The 15,590-nt window shown below is 49.3% G+C and overlaps 1 protein-coding gene across 1 annotated transcript; it reads left to right on the top strand.

Annotated features, from left to right (window-relative positions):
- Positions 1–435: 435 nt before the first annotated feature.
- Positions 436–15,491, top strand: naa15a (N-alpha-acetyltransferase 15, NatA auxiliary subunit a). The gene is made up of 20 exons (XM_084449041.1): positions 436–700; positions 2,212–2,296; positions 2,502–2,606; positions 3,186–3,343; positions 3,553–3,687; positions 3,850–4,003; positions 4,544–4,663; positions 4,789–4,884; positions 6,015–6,121; positions 6,249–6,321; positions 6,462–6,631; positions 7,070–7,222; positions 7,402–7,530; positions 9,228–9,441; positions 10,518–10,711; positions 10,879–10,987; positions 11,241–11,339; positions 13,311–13,454; positions 13,842–13,939; positions 14,225–15,491. Exons 1-20 carry the CDS (start codon positions 647–649, stop codon positions 14,429–14,431), a joined length of 2,604 nt encoding a protein of 867 aa, XP_084305167.1. The 5' UTR covers positions 436–646; the 3' UTR covers positions 14,432–15,491.
- Positions 15,492–15,590: the final 99 nt, after the last annotated feature.

Here is a 15,590-nt window from a genome sequence, read left to right as displayed (position 1 = left end):
CATCTGTTCATCCCCGAGCTGTAGATTCACTCATGTTTCAGTAAAGTATGAATCATACAGGAACCCAATTGTATCCTATTGCACGTTTTAAAAGGGAGAACTGTTTCAGTATACTCTCTAGACTCGAGTTTGGTCATGTGTCATCATAAATGTTGACCTAGATTCTGCAAGTCAATTTTCTTATTCATTAGTTAACTCCATAATTGCCTCTGTTTCTGATGGTTGTTGCATTGTTTGGATGCTACAGTGTTGATTATGATTCACAACCAGGTACAGTAGTACACACAGTAGTACACACAGTAGTACACACAGTAGTACACACACTAGTACACACACAGTAGTACACACACGCAGCCGCACAGCTTGACCCGGAGGAGAAGGTAAACCAGCCATTTTGGTGTGAAGGGGGCCCTGCTTGTGACCACGTGAGGAAGAAGAGCCCGAGTGAGAGCAGGACGAGTCCGGGAGCTTCGAGTGGAAGAGAGACACCGTGGGGAAGAGAGAGACCGTGGGCAAGAGAGAGACCGTGGGGAAGAGAGAGACCGTGGAAGAGAGAGACCGTGGGGAAGAGAGAGACCGTGGGGGGAGAGTGGAAAACTTATCACGGTTCATGTGTGAAGCAGCAGAAGAGTAGCCCGTTTCCAGAATGCCCACAATCACCCTGCCGCCGAAAGAGAACGCTCTCTTCAAGAGGATCCTGGTAAGAGACATGCCCTAGCATGCTAAATACCCTAGCATGCTAAATATAAAGAGAGAGAAATGCCCTAGCATGCTAAATATAAAGAGAGAGAAATGCCCTAGCATGCTAAATATAAAGAGAGAGAAATGCCCTAGCATGCTAAATATAAAGAGAGAGAAATGCCCTAGCATGCTCAATATAAAGAGAGAGAAATGCCCTAGCATGCTAAATACCCTAGCATGCTAAATATAAAGTTAGCTAACGAACTAGCCAGCTAGTGTCTCTATTTCACTCATTAGCTATAGCTCATTGGAAGCTAACGTCCACTAGATTAGACGGATAGCCAGCTGCCATAGCTAGCTAACATGATCACATCTACCACAAGCAAACCCAAACCAGTGAGCTAGCTAGCTAAAGGGACATGTGCTGTCTTTCATAGCTACATCGGCTAGCTAGCTAGCTGCTGGAGCAGTCGGTTGTGATGATGGCCTGTCTGAGTGACAGTTGGCTAACTATGCTAGCTCGGCTAAGCGTGCTAACATGAGCTAGCTCGGCTAAGCGTGCTAACATGAGCTAGCTCGGCTAAGCGTGCTACAACAACGCCTAGCTCTGCACTCTGCACACTCATTCCACACGTTAGAGCTAGCTGGTGCGATAGCCACTGGTTGGTATTCATGCATTCAATATTATATTATATATATAATCTTATATATAATATTATATACTCGGGGAATTACTTTGGGAAGCTTGTATGCACACAATTTAGCATGATTGTTTGTCGGGATACTGCTTATCCTAATAATCGTTTGTCCTCATGCTTTAACATCGATTGTGACCAATTATAGACAGTTGTGGGCTGTCAGTTGTGAATAAACTGATGCTGTTTAAAAGTCATGTTTCAGTTGATCATGTCTTAAATGTGATATTATTGGAAAAAGTGATCTGCAGCATTTCTTTGGTTCGATGGGATCGCCTTTAATGCTTTGAATTGAACGTGTTGCTGAAAAAGTTTCTTTACATTGAATGAGCCCGGATTGTGTTGGAGCGCCTCCTCTCTCTCTCTCTCTCTCTCTATGCCTGGGCCCTGGGGGATTGGTGGGCATTAGTGTTGTGGGGAGTTGGCAGGCTCTGTTCTGGGGTCCTGTGCTGACTGCTGACCCTGGCGTATCAGACAGACAGGCTCTGTGTCTGTCCAACTGGCCCTCTGATCATTATTCTCCCCAACGCTGATTCACACACGCCTCTGGTATTCTCAGACAATCAAGCAGGCTAATAAAATCAATTAAAATATGCACGGTTTCTGCAGAGGTGTCCTTGCCTTGCATGTAGGGTCACATCCCCATTAAAACCCACCCCTCAGGCTATTGTGTTGGTGTACACAACCTCAGCCTTGGTGCATAACAGCATGTTCATGATGTAGCTTGTTTGAGGATGCATCAGACACCACTACAAACAGGAAACGCATCACTTGAGATGAATATCCTCTCTCTCTCTCCCTCTCTCTCTCTCTCCTCTCTCTCCTCTCTCTGCAGAGATGTTACGAGCACAAGCAGTACAGAAATGGCCTCAAGTTCTGCAAACAGATCCTCTCCAACCCAAAGTTCGCTGAGCACGGAGGTAAAACCAGTACCATGTTCTTCACTTTTCCCCTGCCCTCTGTTAGAGTGTGAGGGGGGGCACTCATTGAACTTAACTATTACCAGATCCATTCCAGCACTAAGAGCAGTGCCTAGTAGGTGATGAGTCATGCTAATTCCCTCATGTTTCGCGAAGGGCATTGACGCTGTTCCTTCTCCTCTCCTGTCCTCCCTCCCTCCATCAGAGACCCTGGCGATGAAGGGCCTGACCCTCAACTGTCTGGGGAAGAAGGAGGAGGCTTACGAGCTGGTGAGACGAGGGCTCCGCAACGACCTCAAGAGCCACGTCTGTATCCTTGCACTGCCATGCTGCACTGGGAAATGCGCCATTTACCCCCTCCCCACCTCCACCTCCCCCCACATGTAATTGTTCTGATACCCACTATCTGTGCAGAGCTCCTATGGACGGGAGTGAAGAGAAGGCTAGGCTGGCAGACGAATAACTTATGATATCACAATATCGCGCAACAGTTGTTTTGCAATATATAACGGAGAGCCAGTCCCTCTTTTTTTGGCATTGTCGATGGAAGTGTCAGGTTTCTTGGCTGCTGTGTGTGTGTGTGTGTGTGTGCGCGCCTTTGCACTTTCTCTGCTTGAAATGGGCTGTGTTTAAAGAGTTTAGCTGTAATATGTCAAACAAACAAACAGACATCTTTATTTATCACCCGGTGAGAGGCGGCACATCACAGTGGAGGTGGCGAGCACACACACACACACACACACACACACACACACACACACACAAAATGACTGGAGCATCCGCAGATGAAACTTCTCTCTGCTCTTAACCCATGTCCTTGCTCTGTCTTTCCTTTGTGGTCTCTGTGTGTGTTGTTTTTGTTTTGCCTCCTTAACCCCTCGTCTCCCAGGCTGGCACGTCTACGGGCTGCTGCAGAGGTCCGACAAAAAGTACGACGAGGCCATCAAGTGCTACCGCAACGCCCTGAAGTGGGACAAGGACAACCTGCAGATCCTCAGGGACCTGTCCCTCCTGCAGATCCAGATGAGGGACCTGGAGGGGTACAGGGTGAGGAGGGTCGGGGGAGAGAGGAGGGAGGTGGGGGGGTGGGAGGGCGTTAGGACGACCTGCAGGTCCTCTGGGACCAGGGCTTCTATGGATCCACCAGGTGTGTGTGTGTGTGTGTGTGTGTGTGCGCGCGCACATGTGCGAGAGTTCCTCCTGTTTTGCGTGTAATCGTCCCCTCTACCGTCCTCCTTTCCCTACACTCTCTCCAGGAGACACGTTACCAGCTCCTGCAGCTGCGTCCCGCCCAGAGGGCCTCGTGGATCGGCTACGCCGTCGCCTACCACCTGCTGGAGGACTTCGAGATGGCCGCCAAGATCGTCGAGGAGTTCCGCAAAACACAACAGGTGAGCGGGCCCGCCTCATGGGGGATGTATTAAGATGAAGACCCATGGCGGTCAAGGATGCATCGGGATACAAGGTACGACGGACCGCGTCAGCGAGCGGGATTGGTTCGCCGCTGGCCTGCGTCCGTGCGAATGTGATCGGTACCCGTGGTGTTGTTTCAGACGTCTCCGGACAAGGTGGACTACGAGTACAGCGAGCTGCTGCTGTACCAGAACCAGGTTCTCCGGGAGGCGGGGCTGTTCAAGGAAGCGCTGGAGCACCTCACCACCTACGAGAAACAGATGTGCGACAAGCTGGCGGTGGAGGAGACCAGAGGTGCGTCTCATTTGTTTGGGAGAGAGTGCGCTGTGTTGGCGCTGTGTCCGTATGATATCTGTTGCCAATGTTTTGTTTTTTGGGGGGGTTTTCTTTGGGTCTTTGGGTTAACCTGACGCGCCAGCTGGTTTTCTTCGCATAACCGTCTGGGAACTCTCCGTTGGAAACTTTGGAAAAGGGCGGGCACTTTCAAATCTACTTGGCAGGTGATTGAACAGGACGAGCCATCTGTCCATCACCGTCTATCGCGCGCCAACTTCAACCGCTCCTCGCCATCGTGACACCTAAACCCGCCTAGCGTAGCTGCTTATATTTCAAATTCCTTCAGAACCAATGCTGATTGGCGGGATCGTATTCTGGCACAAACGGAACTCTGTGGAGAGCATCCAGCCTGAATTGCGAGAGAAGCAGAATGTCTCACGAGGCTACGAGTAGACGCGTGGGTTATATCTTTTGAGTTATTTTTGTGTGCAACGTGGTATAGCTTTTACCAGCGTAGCCACCTATACTGTATATCCCCTCTCTCCTCCGTCTCTACAGGAGAACTGATGCTGCAGCTGGACCGACCAGAGGAGGCCCTAGAGGTCTACAGGAGACTGCAGGAGAGAAACCCTGAGAACTGGGCCTACTACCAGGGTCTGGAGAAAGCACTGAAACCAGGTACGCCAAGATCTCGCCTGCTTCCTGTCCCCCTGGAGACCTCTGCCTGGCCTGTGTGGCTACACGGCTACAGAAACAAGCTACATTTGTTAAGGCTACCCAATTGTGTGCATGTCTGTCCACAGGGAATGTGGAGGAGAGGCAGAAATTGTACGAGGAGGCGTGGGTAAAATACCCCAAAGGACTGGTGCCTAGGAGGCTTCCTCTCACCTTCCTTACTGGTACGCAACCCCCCCCACACACACACACACACCATACACATCCCACACACACACGCCCCACACACCCCCCACACGCACACACACAAACACCCCATACCCCCCCCCCCCACACACACACACCCCACACACACACACCCCACACGCACACACACAAACACCCCATACCCCCACACCCCACATACACACTCCACACACATGCCCCACACACACGATACACCCCCCCACACACACCCCATACACACACAAACACCCCATACCTCCCCCCCACACACACCCCACATACACACTCCACACACATGCCCCACACACACGATACACTCCCCCCCCCCACACACACACACACCCCATACACATCCCACACACACACGCCCCACACACCCCCCACACGCACACACACAAACACCCCATACCCCCCCCCCCACACACACACACACATCACTCCCAAACAATCGAAAAACTGAAGCACCTAAAGTGAAGAATTTAATACCAGTCTGAGATCAAAGTTCAGGATTTAGCCTCATCTGTTCATGTGGGAAACGGAGCCCAAGAGCTAAGTCCCAGTCCGCAGGCGGTGGAACAGTGCCGGTGGAACAGTGCCGGTGGAACAGTGCCGGTGGAACAGTGCCGGTGGAACAGTGCCGGTGGAACAGTGCCGGTGGAACAGTGCCGGTGGAACAGGGCCATGCAGCCCCAGCTGTTCACCAACAGAACACAGAGAAAGGCCCAGTGGCCTTGTGGTTAGTGTCCGCCCTGAGACTGGGAGGTCGAGGGTTCGATCCCCGGCCGAGTCATACCAAAGACTATAGAAAATGGTACCCAATGCCTCCCTGCTTGGCACTCAGCATCCAGGGTTGGATTGGGGGTAAGTCCCTGTGACGTCATGTCCAGGGGGTGTTCTTGTCCATCAAGCTGCCTCACGCTAAAGAATCAGGAAATAGGCCATTAAGCTCAAGGGCCATTAAGCTCGAAAACCATTGATGCTCAAGGCTACTTACTCTTACTGTGTATGAGCTTTGCTGGTGCCTCATTACCACAATCGGATATGCAAATTGAGGATCACTTTACCTTTGGTTCCATTTCATTCAAGTGTATCGTTTGGTCAAATTTTCCTTTGCATGTTTCCTGAGCAGGCGAGAAGTTCCGTGAATGTTTGGACTGCTACCTGAGAATGAACTTCAGCAAAGGCTGTCCGCCCGTCTTCACCACGCTCAAGAACCTCTACAGCGACGAGGAGAAGGTGCGTGTGGTAATGCGCCGCGCCGTAGTTCGGTGATCGACGCCGCAGACAGCCGGAATGGCACGGCGGTGTCAGATGTGCCCTGAACTGAAGCCTAAATGCTAAAGTGTCGTCCTTCTCTGTGCAGGTGTCAATCATTGAAGAATTAGTCGTTGGATACGCTACTTGCTTAAAAAGCTGTCGAATGTTTAGTCAAAATGGTGAGTGGCGTTCTAAAATGTCTTGAGCCTCTACGTATGTGTACATGTATACATTTGTGTGATGGCTGTACATATCTGACTGTGTGTGCGCATGTGTGTGTGCGCGTGTGTGTGTGTGTGCGCGTGTGTGTGTGTTGTAGATGATGGAAAAGAGGAACCTCCCACCACACTTCTCTGGGTGCAGTATTTCCTTGCTCAGCACTTTGACCACGTTGGCCAACAGACGTTAGCGCTGGAGTACATCAACACAGCCATCGAGAGCACGCCCACACTCATAGAACTGTTCCTCATCAAAGCCAAGATATACAAGGTAATACATGCACGCACGAGCGCGCGCACACACACACACACACACACACACACACACACACACACACACACACATACATTACTCATCATCTCTCTCTCTCTCTCTCCCCCTCCATCTCTGTCCCTCTCTCTCTCTCTCTCTCTCTCTCTCTCTCCCCCTCCATCTCTGTCCCTCTCTCTCTCTCTCTCTCTCTCTCTCTCTCTCTCTCTCTGTCTCTCTCTCTATCTCTCTCTCTCTCTGTCCCTCTCTCTCTCTCTCTCTCTCCCCCCCCTCCATCTCTCTCTCTCTCTCTCTCTCTCCCCCTCCATCTCTGTCCCTCTCTCTCTCTCTCTCTCTCTCTCTCTCTCTCTCTCTCTCTCTCTCTCTCTCTCTCTCTCCCCCTCCATCTCTGTCCCTCTCTCTCTCTCTCTCTCTCTCTCTCTCTCTCTCTCTCTGTAGCATGCTGGGAACATCAAGGAGGCAGCCAGGTGGATGGATGAGGCCCAGGCTCTGGACACTGCTGACCGATTCATCAACTCCAAGTGTGCCAAGTACATGTTGAAGGCTGGCCTGGTCAAGGAGGCGGAGGAGATGTGCTCCAAGTTCACACGGGTAAGAGTGGGTTTGTGTGTGTGTCCGTGTGTGTGTGTGTCCATGTGTGTGTGTGTCCGTGTCCGTCCGTCCATCCGTCCGTCCACGTCCACCTTGTATTAAGCTACACAGTTTCAACTGTCACCTGACATAGTATGGTTGATGTGTGCTGCTAACTCTGTGTTTCTGTGTGTTTTCAGGAGGGGACGTCCGCGGTGGAGAACCTGAATGAGATGCAGTGTATGTGGTTCCAGACTGAATGTGCTCTGGCCTACAAGTCCATGAACAAGTTTGGAGAGGCGCTCAAGAAGTGCCATGAGATTGAGAGGGTAGGTCCCAGTGAGCGGGCTGGCACCTTGCATGGCAGCGGCCCGCCATCGGTGTGTGAATGTGTGTGTGAATGGGTGAATGAGAGGCCATTGTAATGCGCTTTGGATAAAAGCAGCGCTAGATAAGTGCAGTCCATTCACCATTTAGATCGCTCCACCCAACGCTTAAATAATAAGGAGCAAAGAGGTGGTCAAACTGTAGTCAAGTTCAAATCCGCCCTAGTCTCGCATAGCCAGACCTATTTCCACACTTCGTTTACGCTGTGCCAGCGCCGGAGACAGGTCTGACTGGACATATTACCATTCTGCAATAGGGGGAAAAAAAACTGTTTCTTTAAACCAATCACAGTCCGCAAAATAGTCTGGATCGAATCTGATTGTATAGTCTTTTTCCTTTGGCTCTGGCTAAAATCTCTTTGGGGGGTGCCCAAAAATCCTCTATGCAGGAAAAACCCCTGCATGTTCCATTTAACATTTTACAAACCACTACCTCCTCCACATATTCCCACACTCTTTTGACATACGCTGCAAACGTTCACAGATCAGATGCAGGGCTCTAAGATAACATTTTTCACTAGGAGCACATGTGCTCCTAAATGAAGAAATTTCGGAGCACAGAGAGAAATTTAGGAGCAGAATGAAAAATTTGAAATAACACATTTTTATTAGCAACACACACATTAGGCCTACTGCCAAAAACAATAAATAATAACCTGCTCACCATAGGAGCTCTCATCCTCTCCTACTATACTATTCCCACACACTTCATCATGTGCCTTGGTCCTAATGAAGACTATGGCCCGATACCCCCCTTAGCCCCAGCCCTTGGCCCTACTCCTACATTTTGCGCGTTCACACGTAGGGTAGTGTATCCCATTCCTTTTAGCTTCTAGGGCTAGGGAGCATATCGAGGGCTAGTGGACGTTCAAACAGCCCTCCAAAACAAGGGTTTTCAGATGCTGACTTGAAACCGAGGGGTAGATGAAAATGCACACAATGCTTTGCGAACTTAGGCAGGGATATGAAATATAGCTGCCGGTGCTGTGAAAAAACGTGGGAAGAAAGCCCAATATCTTCGCAAATAATCGTTCAAAAATTGTAAAATCAGTGGAAAAGCTTAGTTTAATGTAGATGCAAAGGAACATGTCATTGGATCGTTATGACACGCATTTCAGGGGAAAAATAATCACTTTTTACAATGTCAAAGGCATTTCATTGCGTTTTGATGTGGATCCAGTGAGTTACTGGTAGGCTACGGTGAATCTAATCGAATGAATAGAACTTTGTGTAAACAACGATTTTTTAGTGACAGTTGATTCGACTCCCCCCGGGCCTCACCGAATTCCTCTCTCCTTGGTTCCACTTTGCCGGGCAAAATACGATTGAATGGGCTTTATTTTCTTCATTTTGTCGTTTTTGAGTGAGGGCAGCTGAGCTGTCATAAAGTTGTGGGACTTGTAGTTTTGTATACGGGTGCGTGAAACTTTGACTCTAGTTTGATCCAATTTGCATGGATTTATTTTAGGCAAAAAATGCAAGTGAAATAGTTGAAAACAGTACTCGCACAGTGTGCGCCTAAATGATTTTTTCTGATAGCACAAAACGCAACGCAAATACGAGTAAAATGGTCGCACCTTAGAGCCCTGAGATGGCACTTGCCTCTCACTAACCTCCTCCTCCTCCACTCCCAAAACCAGCATTTTGTGGAGATCACGGACGACCAGTTCGATTTCCACACCTACTGCATGAGGAAGATGACGCTGCGCTCCTACGTGGACCTGCTGAAGCTGGAGGACGTGCTGCGCATGCACCCCTTCTACTACAAGGCGGCGCGCAGCGCCATCCAGATCTACCTCAGCCTGCACGACCACCCCCTCACCGACGACAGCAAGGAGCACCAGGCCGACACCGGTGAGCGTGAGCGGACGAGGGAGGGAGGGGTGAGAGAGATGGAGAGAGAGATGTCTTGTGTTTGCACGTGTGTGTGCACGCGCTAGTGTTTCTGTAGCTGAGGTCGGTCAGGTGCACAAAGTAACCCTTGTTTTAATGTACTTGGAGAGAGAGCGTTATTTAGTCCCCAGACTCCAGAAGTATCATCTCTTTTTTTATTGTAACGTTTACCTCGTGGTGGTCAGTTTAGCGCCTACTGGCGGTCGAGCATTACCCAGGTGGGTGCTACACAAGCCCCCCCCCAAAGGCGCTGTACAAAAACAAATTATTATTATTATCCGAAGTGCTTGCTTGGTCTGACTTTCCCCGTTCACCCTTCTCTGACATCTCTCTTCCATCACTCTCTCTCTCTTCCATCTCTCTCTCTCTTCCATCTCTCTCTCTTCCATCTCTCTCTCTCTCTCTTCCATCTCTCTCACTCTTCCATCTCTCTCTCTCTTCCATCTCTCTCTCTCTTCCATCTCTCTCTCTCTCTTCCATCTCTCTCTCTCTCTTCCATCTCTCTCTCTCTCCCATCTCTCTCTTCCATCTCTCTCTCTCTCTTCCATCTCTCTCTCTCTTCCATCTCTCTCACTCTTCCATCTCTCTCTCTCTTCCATCACTCTCTCTTCCATCACTCTCTCTCTTCCATCTCTCTCTCTTCCATCTCTCTCTCACTCTTCCATCTATCTCTCACTCTTCCATCTCTATCTCTCTCTTCAATCTCTCTCCCATCTCTCTCTCTCTTCCATCTCTATCTCTCTTCCATCTCTATCTCTCTTCCATCTCTCTCTCTCTTCCATCTCTATCTCTCTCTTCCATCTCTCTCTCTCTCTTCCATCTGTCTCTCTCTTCCATCTCTCTCTCTCTTCCATCTCTATCTCTCTCTTCCATCTCTCTCTCTTCCATCTCTATCTCTCTCTTCCATCTCTCTCTTCCATCTCTCTCTCTCTTCCATCTCTCTCTCTCTTCCATCTCTCTCTCTTCCATCACTCTCTCTCTTCCATCACTCTCTCTCTTCCATCTCTCTCTCTCTCTTCCATCTCTATCTCTCTCAGAGAACCTGACGGACAAGGAGCTGAAGAAGCTGCGGAACAAGCAGCGGCGGGCTCAGAAGAAGGCCCAGCTGGAGGAGGAGAAAAAGAACGCCGAGAAGGAGAAGCAGCTGAAGAACCAGAAGAAGAAGAAGGAGGATGACGACGAGGAGATCGGAGGGCCCAAGGAGGAGCTCATACCCGACAAACTGGCCAAGGTGCGTGGTCGGTCGCGCGGGCGCGCGCTACGACCGAGCGTTCTTTCCTCTGCTGCACGGTTAGTCCGTCAGGGTCCGTGATTCCATGCAGAGCCGTCATTCTATCCATTTCCCAACAAGGACAGCGGCGCCCCAGATCAGCCACTAAAGACTTGACTCGTGTGCAGGTGGAGAGTCCCCTTGAGGAGGCGGTGAAGTTCTTGACCCCTCTGAAGAACCTGGTGAAGAACAAGATCGAGACGCACCTCCTGGCCTTCGAGATCTACTTCAGGAAAGGTGAGGTATATGTGCTCTAGGACCCCTACATGAGAACCTGTTTTAAACCCTACATGTGCACTAGGACCCCTACATGAGAACCTGTTTTAAATCCTACATGTGCTCTAGGACACTTACATGAGAACCTGTTTTAAACGCTTTTGAGATGATCTGTTTGGCTGTAGTCTGACTTAGTAGTGGTGATTTGGTTCTCTCTCTCTCTCTCTCTCTCTCTCTCTCTCTCTCTCTCTCTCTCTCCATCTCCATCATGTAGAGAAGTACCTGTTGATGCTGCAGTCGGTGAAGAGAGCGTTCTCAATGGAGCCCTCTCACCCGTGGCTCCACCAATGTTTAGTTCGCTTCTTCAAAGGAGGTATGGCGGTGTCCTAGACTTCACCTACCCTTCTCTACTCTACATTCAAATACACTTCATTCAAATACACTCTTCACCTGCACTATACCCTACCCTTCTCTACATTCAAATACACTTCATTCAAATACACTCTTCACCTGCACTATACCCTACCCTTCTCTACATTCACCTGCACTACTGTACACCTCGGTAGACTTCTGTCTCACTCCACCAGGCTGTGTCTCACTCCACCAGGCTGTGTCTCACTCCACCAGGCTGTGTCTCACTCCACCAGGCTCTGTCTCACTCCACCAGGCTGTGGCTGTGGAGACTTCTGTCTCACTCCACCAGTGCTCTACGTAGTTCATTCAGTCCCCTTAGACCTGGCACAGAGAACCCCCAAGGAAGTCTCCCCTGGTGTGGCTCTCCCCGGTCTCCAGTGTCTGTGCCAACAGCGAAGCCTGGTCCGTACCTCTGCATCGGGAGAGCCGTCTTCTCTCCTACCTGTATTCAGCGGACCAGCAGTCGTTCTGTCAACCTTCCACTAATAAGCTGTCCACTAGACTCAAAGAGCTCAACGCTGCGCTCAGCCAGAGACTGAAGACATTCGTTCAGGTTTCGTTGCTAAAAGTGGGTGGAAACAGAAAGATTGAAAGAAACCCGCATGGTAGAACCAATCCAGCATCTTCCTAACAGGGCGGTGAATGTTTTTTCTTTTGATTCTCCACTCCAGATTTTTTGGGAGGACATAATTTTAAGGCGGGTCTTTCACCCTATTGGAGATGTAGGCAGTAGCTCTGATTGGTAGCTTCGTTTTTTGCCGCTGTCCTAGCAACGATTTTCAATGGAGATGTCTCTAGACTTTCGGAGGCGGAGATCCCCCCCCCCCCCCCCAAGTCTGGTATGGCAAGACTAGCTGTGCATCAGCTCTAAGGCTCAGTCCGTCTCTGATATGTTGATTATGTACACTACTATGAAAGTCTCATCTTTAGGGTTAGAATATTTAGTCCAACAGTGGACAACCCCTTACAGTGAACACGGTTACAGTAATCAACCGCTTATATGGATCCAAAAGCTTGGGCCAGAGTCATTCCTACAGTACCCTACTGTATACAAATGCTGTTTAAATAATTTGCTTGTAGTAATCAAGGAATCCGCTTACAGTGTTCACTTTGGGTCTTTTCATACATGACAATATATGGAGAACATGGAAAACTGATACATTTCCCATGATGGCCTACTTTGCCTCACAGTAACACGCCTGCTCTCCGCTGGCTAGTTTAGCCTGCCTCCAGCCCCCTTTCAAAAGGCAAAGTGAAACCAAATGGCAATTCAATCTGAGTGTCAGGCGAGGTGTTGTGTGCACTGAAATCATGATGAGAAAAATAATTTCATTCATTTCAATTAAATTTTCTCTATGAAAAGCGTAGTCTCCTCATCAAACTGCCAAGAACGAGCTGCCAAGAACGAGCCAACGAGACGGAGAAGCGAACGTTTCTTGAACTCCAGCTGCTCTTTCAGGTGGACGGATAATTCCTGGTCACTTAATGCCCCCTTGAGTCCTTAAAAGGGAGAAGAATTGGCAGAGAGCCTGGTGGGGACATTTGAGCGATTTATAAAATGTGTGTTTCTGCACACTTACACAATGTTGCAATGTAAAATTCGGTTATAATAATCATCCGCTTAAAGTGATCCATTTGACCCAGACAGACATGATCACTCTAGGCAGTTTCCACTGTATTTTCTAAGTCATTCTTTTTTCTAAGTATTTTCTAATTCCTGCTCTTAACATTGGAACAATTTTTTGACCACATTTTTGTTTTTTCAATTATACCCCAATGGGGGGAAACAGGAGGACAGTACTTTATTACACTCATGCATGCATACAAACAAACAATCTTTATATATGCTACTTTCTGCTCATCATATCCTGCCTTCTGAAATATGAGTTTTGGATCTAGCTTTTGATGTGCGTGTGTGTGTGTGTTCCAGTATCTGACAGCCAGGACCTGCCGGAGGCCGTGCGCACCGTGCTGAGGCAGGAGATCTCCCGGCTGATTGGGGAGAGCGACCCCAAGAGCTTCAACAAGAACTACCTGAGCCAACACTCCAACTCCATACCACACCGCCTGGCTGGTACGCGCACACACACACACGCACACACACACGTAAGACAGAGCCTCAACAACTACACACTCCAACTCCATACCACACCGACTGGCTGGTACGCGCACACACACACACACACACACACGCACGCACACACACACACACACACACGCACACACACACACACACACACACACACACGCACACACACACACGCGCACACACACACACACACACACACACACACACACGCACACACACACACACGCACACACACAAACGTAAGACAGAGCCTCAACAACTACACACTCCAACTCCAACTATGTGACCTGATATATTTCTGTCTGACTGGTTTTGTGAAAACACACACACATACACAGCGCAGTTTGAGTTCCGTCTCTCTTCCCCTCCCAGCTGCTAAGATGATGTTCTACCTGGACCCCTCCTCGGACAAGATGGCGTGCGAGCTGGCAACAGCGCTGGACGAGTCTCTCACCGGGAGAAGCATCCGGGTGAGCGGCCCTCTGTTGAGCCACTAGACCCCGGGACAACAAGCCGTCACGTGTTACCATTACAGGCTATAACCTATTCTTTAAGATCTATAACTAGCTTACAAGGCATCTTTTTAAAAGTAGTTTTAGCACTATCGATTATGTTGACGAGAGTTGGTGGGAGAGCTAAATTCACAGGAATGTGTGTTAAGGATGCCTTCGCCACGCGCGTCTCCTCGGTCCACATATATAGGTCTCTGTGATACCTTAACCCGCGTACGTCTCTCTCCTGCCCCCCCCACGTAGATCTCCACGGAGGTGCTGCAGGCTCTGCGCGAGGGCAGCCTCGGCGACGGCCAGCAGAGGGCGGCGGAGTCGTACCGCACCGCCTGCCACAAGCTCTACCCCTACACACTGGCCTTCATGCCCCCCGGCTACGAGGACAACGCCACCATCAGCGCCAACGGCGACCTGTCGGCCGGCGAGCACGACGAGATGGCCAACGACATGTGAGGAGGAGGAGCGCGCACACGACGCCTCCTGCCGCTAGTCTGTCAACGACACACCCTCAACTACGGCGGTTTGTGATTCGCCCCTGCAGTGCACTGATCTGGATGGACTAAGAGGGAGAGGGAGGGAGAGAGAGAAAATGAGAGAGAAGAGGGAAAAAATGCCCATTTTACTTTTGTAAAAACCCCTGTTGACAACTATTCTTTAAGTGAAAACAACAGAAGTAAGGAAATGGAACCGTTGGAAGAGGAAGGAGGCTGTAGAAGGTGGAGAGTGGTTAGGATGGATGGATGGCTTCTGTGAACACGGCCTGAGAGAGGATTTGTTACTCCTGTGATTCCACGCCATGTTCCTCTTGTATGTGCATCTGCTTCTCACATTTTTAAAAAGGTAATTTATATATTAAAAACAACAACAAAGAAATAAAAAAGTTTTAAAACTGAAATAAAAATCCTATTGTAGTAGTGCTGGGAACGATGGGAGGACTGGTTGTATGTAGTCTTGAGGCTGGCGTGTGCCAAATATGAGGAGATGGAACTTTCAGAGGGTGGCATGCCTTGTTTCCTGGGGGAGGCATAGTGGCGTTGCACTTGGTTGTTTTTTTTTCTTGTTTTTTTTGATAAAAGTTCAAACATACAAGACATTACCGCACTCATTTGATTTTCTGAGCCATCTGAGCCTGTGCAGTTCTCTGCTCGGCCACAAGGGTGCGCAGCAGCGTCAGATGTAAACTAGCGGGAGGAGCGGGCAGAATCTCAACACGCACAGCTCAGAACTGATCTGCTGGAGTGTTGCCGTTTCACTGACTAATGTGCAGACAAATCCATTTTCTCTCTCTTCTCTTAGTATTTCTGTTCAGCTTAACCCATGTGAAAAGTGTGTGGGGTTCCATTAAAAACCACTTATTTGACAAACCGAATCACACCACATAGTGGCATCCTATGGTTATTACATGGGTCGTACTTCAAGAGGTTTCTGTTTGTCAGACGTTGTGAATGTCATGGCGCCACTCCCTCTGTTTTGACTTAATTTTGGAGCAAGAAAAAAAAAAAAAGGCGTTTGTCAATCATACTCAACTCTGCACATAGACCCCGCTCCTACCTAACCAACACCAGGGAATTATGAATTAAAAACAGTTGAATAAAAGATTCCTTTACTGAGG

Source organism: Borostomias antarcticus, assembly GCF_949987555.1.
Source record: "Borostomias antarcticus genome assembly, chromosome: 14".
Taxonomy (NCBI): domain Eukaryota; kingdom Metazoa; phylum Chordata; class Actinopteri; order Stomiiformes; family Stomiidae; genus Borostomias; species Borostomias antarcticus.
Note: the sequence above shows the minus strand (reverse complement) of the source record. Positions and strands in the feature narration are given on the sequence as shown.

Bases quoted from the DNA above. Each gene is read 5' to 3' on its own strand.
- naa15a (XM_084449041.1), top strand. From the start codon at position 647: ATGCCCACAATCACCCTGCCGCCGAAAGAGAACGCTCTCTTCAAGAGG. The intron at 7,531-9,227 runs GTAGGTCCCAGT...TCCCAAAACCAG, and splicing joins AGTGCCATGAGATTGAGAGG to CATTTTGTGGAGATCACGGA. The intron at 11,340-13,310 runs GTATGGCGGTGT...TGTGTGTTCCAG, and splicing joins AGTTCGCTTCTTCAAAGGAG to TATCTGACAGCCAGGACCTG.